Here is a 9148-nt window from a genome sequence, read left to right as displayed (position 1 = left end):
TTTTCTACTTGGTCCTCTTGGAAGTGTTTGGGAATGTGTTCTTGATTGGCTTCCATATCACTTTACTTCTTTCTTCGCCAAAAGAATAATCGCACCAATGACATGCCTTTACCTTCAAGGGGAATACTTTATGTGTATAATAAAGACTGACCTAATTAGGCAAGTGGGCCACTTTGCATTTCCTCTGTAGAAAAAAGAAAATAGTTTTGGCCAACTCCAAACACCATTTGTAAATTCTAGGTGTAGAAAAGTGAGGTATAATAATATAAACACATAAATAATGTGTGGTTTCATTTTCTTTACAGCTGGAAGCAATGTGTGCACACATCGGAATGGCGAGGGAGGTAGATTTTTTGCTGCATGTTGTCCAGAAGTTGTGCAGCCCTTCCTTCAACCTTGATATGCACAGAAGCTGTAATTTCTTAGCAATAGCCCAGCATGGAAATAGTAATTTGGCAGTAATGTTCATTTTACACACAGTGACATGCAATTTCTCATGTGAAATGTGGTAATATTTCTAGAGAAGTCTTAATGATTACCTGCCAGTATGCAGTGAAAAATGTGATTAATAATTCAGGCCCATCTAGAGACAATTGTGAGACATTATTTGTGAACAATAGTTTGTTTCTGCTGATTGCATACAAATAGATTACCTGACAATTGAGTTCTATTGTATTATGCTTCAGAAACCGTAACAATGGAAAAGATGGAATGTGGAAGTTACTGTAAGGATGTGATTAATGGAAAAGATGAAGCAATAATAAAAGATGGCTCAGTTTTTGTTGGTGAATTGTTTGGGATCTTGGTGAAGATAGTTTCATCTTCCAGTGGCATCATCAGAAGTTTCATCAAAGGTAAAGAGATACTAGTGCAGTTGAATAAAAGTCGACTCTACTTGGATGGTGTTGGATGCAATAACAGACCTTTAACAGAAAGTATCACCGTGGGAACATTCATCACCTTCAAAGTCGAGAGAAAGATTAATGGAAAAGGAAAGAATTTGTACTTTGCTGTCTTGGCTTGGGCATGTTCCAAAAGCTCTCACACTCCAGAACTCAGTTCATCAAAGTTGATGGAAAAGCTTAAAGTACCTGCATTGCAATGCAAGAATAAATATAATTATAATGCACAAAAGGGAAATATTTTGAATGAAAGTCAGCTTGTAGCACAAGATATTGAGGGTTGCATTTTGACACTGAGAAATGAATCTGGTGTGGCATCTTTTAATTTTTTAGCAAGAGACGAGAAAGCTTATTTTACGAGAGATAACATATTCTTCTTGGGACGAAGATTTAAAAACAAGTCATCCTTAGCCTATTATTTACACCAAGGGCAGAAAATTAAGATGGATGTTATTAAAAACAACAACAAACTGCAAGTGCCTTATTCAGCATTGGTCGTATTTGTGGAGAAGGAAGATAAAAGAAGAGAAGACCTTTCCTCTACAGGTAGTTTGTTAAATGAAGTATCATCCAGCGCAGTCTCAGATTCATTGTCAAATGGTAGTTCTACTGGTGAAATTTTATTTGATATCGACTGCAAAGTTGAGCAGCCTTTGGAAAAGGGAACAGTTGCTGTTGGCAATGTACAAGGTGCAGTGAATGACCTCACTGAAAATGTGGCAGAATATTCATGTGAAGATGCTATCAAAGTCGCCTGTGATCAATTCGGGGTTTGCTTCAGTGATGAGCTACTTGGAAATATCCACATAGTGAAAGGTCAAAGTGGGAAGGTGACCTACAAGGACAATGCTAATAGATTGGGTGTTGTTCAGTGGAATCATGAGGGAAGAACCTTTTTGATTCCTTTCCACAAGAACCATTTGTTTTATGATCAAAAAGAATGTTCTCAAAGGGAATGGGAGGAATCAGTTTTGAATGGAAGTACATTGAATTTTGATGCATTTGGCTTCAAGTTGGATTCTGGAAGTGTTTACTATGTGTCGCTTGCTTGGGTCGGGAAGAAACCAAAATTTACTGAGGAACAAATGACAGACCAACATGACGAGAAGATTGCAAGCCAAGAGCCACAGAGTAGAGCTCACGTGAAACAATCGGAGACCATGGAAACAGTGAAAAGTCAAATTACTGCTAATGCCTGTTGTTATGACACAGAGTGGACAACTGAAGAGAGTTCAAAACACGGAGCAAATGAAGTCTTACATCCAACAGCGCACAACATTTCTAACTCTAGTCTTGTAGAATTAGATGAAAGAAAAGTGGCAGAAACGAAAACTGCTTCTGATAATATTGTACAATGTCAAACAGAATTGAAAAAATCAGAAAACAATATGTGTGATGTACAGAAAGTATCAAACAGTCCTAATTTGTCAAACGAACAATTGAATTTAACACAAGTGGGTACACACACTAACTCGGTAATCAGTCCCATTGCAAACAAATTCAACACCAAAGCAGGAGAGCCTGATGATTGTACAAATTCTCAAAAGAGTGACAGAAAGCATGTCCAGAATAAGCCTTCTCAAGTTACTGAATGCTGTGGACCCTTGTTGTGTTTCCTGTCACATACAGAGGGAGTTTTGCAGCTCAACATCTTCACTGGTGGAAGGAGCGAGGTTGTGTTTGACAAAAGCATGCTGTATATGAATGGTGAGCTGTGTGGTGAGGAACCATTGTCCAGTTACATTAGTTTGGGAACAAAGTTGAATTTTAATGCATTGAAACTGAAGCATCCACATAGCTGTGGAGCAGAGTACCAGGCATTTCTTGTTTGGAAAGGTTCTAAGCCTGCTTTATCAAGAAAAGCTTCACCACAGCCAGATGCAGTCTCATGGGAGACTAAGAATCACCAGGCCACCTCACAACACACTTCTGCAAAATGTACAAACAAGATATACTATGGAGAAACAGGACAAATAGGTGTGATCTTGAATTCTGATGAAGTTATTATTAATAGAAATCGGAATGGTTCAAGTAAAGTACTTTGCTCAAAAAATGTCCTTCACGTCAATTCAGGTAGTTGTTCCCAAGTTGCTGATGTAGGTCAGAGTATAAAGGTTGGAATGCGAATAAATTTTGAATGTTTTCGTATGGCTAAAGTGCACGAGAGTGGTGCAGAATTCCAATGTCGGATTGCATGGACTGGAAAGAAGCCACAAACATCAGGAACATCAGAAAAACAAGCAACTGAAACAGAGATATTGAAGGACACTCGGCAAGCTGCTGGTGAAGTACAAGAACTCACCACAGGAAAAACTTACAATGGTTTAGTTACAAAACTGATGCCTCCCTATGCTTTTATCATCAGTGTGAAAGTTGCAAGCAATTTTGTAGAAGTTTTTGCAATGACCAGCAGCTTGTGTATTGGGGGTGAGAAATTGCCTTATGATTCCCATGTAGATGACTATGTGTGGATAGGGGATGAGGTGCAACTCAAAGTCCGGAGGGGGGATGGTTCCACAAGCCGTGGCAAGTCTTACAAATGGGTGGCAGCATGTGTTTGGATGAAACTTCTGCCAGAGAACGATGAACCTCAACAGCAGAAGGAAACGGTGGGTTGCAAAGAAGTTGAAAGTGATGGTGAAATAACATACCTCTCTGTAGATTCAGGTGTTCTAACTACCTCTACAGGCAACATGGTAGACGTCTACAGGGATAAAATGGAACTCTTTGGTGTGTCCCTAACCAATCTGGATTTGAAAGATGTATTTTTCGAAGGTAAATGTCATTTCTTGATTTTCATGCATGTTTCTCTCTCTCTCTCTGTGTGTTTATGTATGATGGCTGAGCTGATTTCACTTTGATCTGACACAGATTCTGATATTCTTGACTATATCAGACTTGTATGGTGTCACATCTGCATCAAGGTTTGTGTAATGATTTGCCAGAATGTGGACAGAACTCTGTATTCTATAGCTGCATCAAAACTGGAATGATACGACACAATCATGATCCATTGACTTCGATATTTTTCTGAACATCAACGAAATATGTGATGAAGATACACATAGTGTGGATTTCAATTCCCAATGTGATGATCTTTTCCTTTCCAGTGAATGGGAGGAATAGCCTAGGAGCATTTGCAATCCTGTGGGTTTTTGAATGAAGGGAAAAATGACTACCACTGTTATGTTTCTAGTATGGTAGACAATCATGTACTACCAGGTGTTTTGCCTGCAATTGTTGCATATGGACTGTGTGACGTCATCAGTCCAAGTGCTACTTCAGGCACTAACAAAGAAATCACAACTCCTTTAAAATTGGTGTTTGACAATTTGCATAAGACATTCTTTGTTCAGAATTGAAAATGGAACAAAAAAGATTCTTACATTTTTTTCAGTATTTATTTGCCAATCTGCCATGGTGGCCATCTTGGATTTTGGATGTCATGTATGTTCTCCGACACATTGCATGCCTGCTAATGAAGGCATCGTCCATTCACATGTCTTCCCTTCATGCAAGAAACCAACAAACTTACAAATGGTCAAAACCACTCCTAAAGGAATTATGAACAATTTTATTTGTTAATGTCTGCTGCGGCAGTCATCTTGGATTTATGATGTCACATAGATCATGCACCACAATTGTAGGCATTAGCAAATTATCACGAGCAGTAATTTATCCCCTTCTTATGCCAGAATGAGAAGTAAAGTGTAAAGTGTAAAATATTGCTTAGAACCTTCACAGAAAGGGTTCAAAATAGTTTCACTGGAGATATCTCCATAAGAGTTCAGATATAAAAGGAAAGCGTTAAGAATAATTTTTGTTCCGTTTTCAATTCTAAACAAAAATGTATCTTCAGCAAAATTGTGAAAAACCAATTTTATAGAAGTTTAATTGTTTTTTTTTATTAGTGCCTGAAGCAGCAGCCCTCTTGAATTGATGATGTCACACAGTCCATATACCACAATTGCAGGCAAAACACCTGGCAGGAAAAATGATTGTGTACCATACTATACCTTTTCTGCGCTTAGAAGGGACTGCACTGTAAACACAAGGGCAAAGGTATTACTCCGCCAGGCTTCAGCGATTGGATGATCGTAAAACTTCTGCTGCTTCCACCACGTGTGAGAGAAAGTTGGCACGAAAGCAATGTTACAAGCTACGAGAAATTAAATAAAAAGGAAAACTATAACTATTCACAAGATAAGCTGAACTTCTGTACTTAAGAATTTAATTTGAAGATATAAAAGTGTTTTACTTGCCTAAGCAGAGTCAGAAAGTCGATTCCTTCCATAGATTCCTCCCCTTCACTGTTGGTGCCGCCGCTACTGCTATCAGCTGGATTGATAACAAGTCGGTCAACAATCGTGTCGCACATGTAATCTGATTCCCAGAAGCGTTCCTCTTCTTTCTCCACTATGCAATACAATAAGGCGTCTGCCTTTGCCGGTCGGGTTTCTTAGCCTTGTGTTTAATCCTGAGAGGAAATCCTGTTTTTTAGATTTTACAGCAGAATCTACCCACACTTTAGAAACAGTATGACCTTCATTCACCCACGTTTCATCAAGGAAATACAACTTTCGCCCCTCCCGCCTGTATTCGCGTATTTTCCTCAGGTAGTTCCGGCACCACAACAATATGTCTTCTCGGTCAACAATAATATTTTTTCTGTTGCGTTGCACAAACTCGAAGCTGATTTCTTTCAGAAGTGTGTGGAAACTTGTTTTCTTAAGGTTCGGCAGATCCGGATCACTATTCACACTCACCAACACTTTATTTATTGTTGGCGCTTCGTTCCTCTCCAAAAAGTGATGAACCTTACGACGGATCCTCGCAAACTCATCGCACTGAACTTGGAACACAGGCTTTTGACGTTGACGCTTTTTCCCTGGTATTGTTAAAATGCCCTTATTTAGAACCTCGCTGCGTTCAGATTTTACACTCTTAACAGAGACACCAGTAAACTCAGATGTCAATTTCATCACGTCCTGGATAACCATAGTTGGATATTTCTCGCAAAACTTTGCGAACACATTCAATACAATTTGTTTCTCGGCGCTTTTCAACGGTTTTCCGCTGCAGTGTTTAACGTAGCCAAAGCGAACATCCATCTAGCACAAATTGAAATTCCCTCCCACCTGCCCAGCCATTATGCATGCGTGTTGTACCCAGAGTAAAAATTGTCACATCTTGTGTATTTATGCCAACCTGGAGTTCATTTACATACTAAATATTGGTTATGATAATTCTAGAGTACGATAATTACAATTGTGTTGAAGGAATGTTCTATTCTTGCAAGTTAGAAAGTGGACTATATTTTGTTGCGCGTGGCAGGGTCTGTTGTTCAAGCAGACTCAACGATAAGTGTTGCCAATCTGCCTATTCTTTTGCTAAAATTAGCTGTTTTGAACTTTTTGGTCCTGCATTAATGACAATAATGGCTTTCAGATATTTGCACAGCACAGTAGTATCATACTTATTTGACATCATTCAAAAATAGACACGGAAGTGACCTATTTTTCGTTTGTTTAATTATTTTCTTTAACAGCAGTATTAATCCTTGTGGTATTGTTGCAGATGTTCCTATTCGAACGTTCTCTACGTCGCTGTTTGTAAATATGATGCTAGATTTTAAAAATTTTTAAAAATGGAAGAAATAAAGTGGCTGAAGTTCCATTTCGTTGGTAATTTTCGATTCGTCAAACCTCTTACGATTTTTGAGTAAATTAGACGAAATTCTGCACATATATTCTCTACGTCCATTGCAAGACAGGGTCTACTTCAATTTTTGATAGCATAATAAAAGAAAATCGCGGATCCACGATATTGAATTTTTTTTTCAAATTCACTTACAATTTTTGTCCAATTTGCGTGAAATTTGGAAAACTCTAAAAATGTATGCAAAACTACTCTAGTTATGTGAATATGTTTATACTACATATATATATTTAATAAACCTACGGATATACAAAGATAACACTCGGAAAGAACTGGCCATTCAAGAAATGGCTTTCTTGTTAGGGAAGTGAGGAGGAAAATTTGTATTCTTTATTCTATGAAAACTAGCAACAAATAGGGTATGACATGTCCACATTGTGATTATGGTGATTATCCCTAAAAAGCATTTCTACAATATAATGTAGAACCCTACACACTGTGAGAATTCGCTTTTCGCTATATTCTGCAGTTATTGGTTGGCAACACTGTATTCATACACGTGCATTTGTTTACCGTACAGTTCCTTCTCAGCGCGGATCCTGTATAGCAACATATCAGTGGTAGTCATTTCTTCCCTTCATTCAAAAACCCTGGATGTAGGGAATATTGACAAATGCCCCAGGACTGGAAGTGATAGAGATAAAAAGTACCACCATGTCATTTGTTTTACTTTTGTCTTGACATTCAAGTAAATGTTTGGATTAAGATGTTTATAAGTAGGATATCATTCTTTTGAATGCCAATGATCTCCATTGTTTTAGTTGCTTAAGAAAGAATAATGTATGAGGCTACATACATTGATTTCTCCCTTTGAAGAAATGTGTCGTTCTTCGAAATCTGTTCCCTAATCAAATTTGGAAGGTACTCAAAAGGTATCTGTGAATGTCTTATACTGTCCACTTATCGTGAACTACTATTTGCTTGGCAGCTCAGAAAAACTTCAGTTTTCAATTCCGCCTGCAACGTACTCCAGTTGGACACCAGTCGTCCTCCTTTAGTCGGGAACATGAGAATCTTTGCAAATCATCAGGGCTTGCTGGGTAGAAAAGAAACACAACATTGTTTTCAAAGTTAAAACGCAGTTTTATAATCACTTATATTTCATAATAACTTACCAATAAAACACTAGAATATTCAATACTAACGTTGGGCAATTCACTCACATATAGCGAAAGTCAAATTACATAATTAATTGCTTACTTTCAACTTATTGGCAAAAAGAAAATGCCAAAACCCAAAAACTGTACTTGAATTCTCTCAGTTTCCAAGTTCTTATTGATTTTTCACCTTCACCTGTTTTCCAAACTCAGTCTGTCGTCAGGTGAGAAACATTCAGGTGGGTTCACTTCCTCTGCTGAGATGAGAAAGTGATGTCAACACAAACAGATTATGATGTATTTATAAACATATATACAAGTTCCGAACAAAACTGTATCAATCTAACTGTAGTTGTCTGTGACAGCTTGCACATTATTTGAAGTAACAAACATTTTATAAATCTTAACTTCTTACAAATATAAAATATTAAAGGCTCAGGTTCGTTACAATTGCCCCTCTTCCGGGGAAAATTTGTGAAGAAATTGTAATTTACAAGTTCTGAAAAAATTTTGAGGACATAAAGAATATTTAAATATAGAGTTTATCTTGACAATTGAATGACTCAATCTTGGCTTCTCTTCATTTGACAACAGCTCAGAAGGAACGTAGTTTGTAGTATCCAATACAGAATACAATCCAGGATAGTTAATCACCCATTAAACAGAGAATTCAGGCAATGATTGATTCCATGATGGTTTAATAGAACAGTAGGCTTCCATATATCTAGTTTCTTTTCCAGAAAGACTTTGTAGAAAACGGTATAGGGTTCGATAAGCAATGAACTGAAACAGTACTTTCCTATAGCACTTCAAACTCAACACTCTTGTTGCTTCTGTGCTTCTAGAATAATGCCTTTAAATTCCACACCAGCAATATAATAACTCCTGCTTATAGGAATCCGTCCGAATATTTACTATATGGACCTTCTCTGAGAGGTCTGCGACTTTATACATCCCGACTCTATCCTCATCCTGGACCTTTCGAATGTACCACACTAATATATATACGTGGGCGTACCCAAAAGAAACCGAACTAATTTTGTGGTGGGCAGAGCTTTTGTAGTACTGCATTTTGCCGCTAGGAGCGCATAGAGCGAACCTTCCTTAGTCCGTAAGCCGAGTTCCGTCGCTGAAGCAGGTCAGGACACGTTTCGGCGGAGTTTAGAATGACAGCTGTTTTGTGTGATCGTCGTTTTTGCAATGGCTGATTTTTGGGAACAGCGTATGGCATTGAAATTCTGCTTTTTGCTCGGAAAGAGTGGAACAGAGACTCTTGAAATGTTAAAAACGGCGTACAAGGACGATGCTATGGGGAAAACTCAAGTGTTTGAGTGGTTTTCCCGTTTCAAAAGTGGTGAAATGTCAATTGATGACAAACCTCGTTCTGGTCGTCCTTCCACGGCCCGAACACATGACAATGTTGAAAAAATT

General features: G+C 38.0%; 1 protein-coding gene across 1 annotated transcript in view; it reads left to right on the top strand.

The window, feature by feature from the left end:
* Positions 1-311: 311 nt before the first annotated feature.
* LOC145990866 (uncharacterized) overlaps positions 312-9148 on the top strand; it is a 70612-nt gene continuing 61775 nt past the window's right edge. Inside the window, exon 1 of the mRNA XM_083126311.1 lies at positions 312-3677. Coding sequence (XP_082982437.1) covers positions 698-3677 — 2980 coding nt within the window. The 5' untranslated portion in view covers positions 312-697. The remainder of the gene's footprint in view (positions 3678-9148) is intronic.

The sequence above is a fragment of the Lepisma saccharinum genome, chromosome 8 (genome assembly GCF_977018435.1).
Source record: "Lepisma saccharinum chromosome 8, izLepSacc3.1, whole genome shotgun sequence".
In the NCBI taxonomy this organism is placed as follows: Eukaryota; Metazoa; Arthropoda; class Insecta; order Zygentoma; family Lepismatidae; genus Lepisma; species Lepisma saccharinum.
This window is presented reverse-complemented; position numbering and strand designations above follow the sequence as displayed.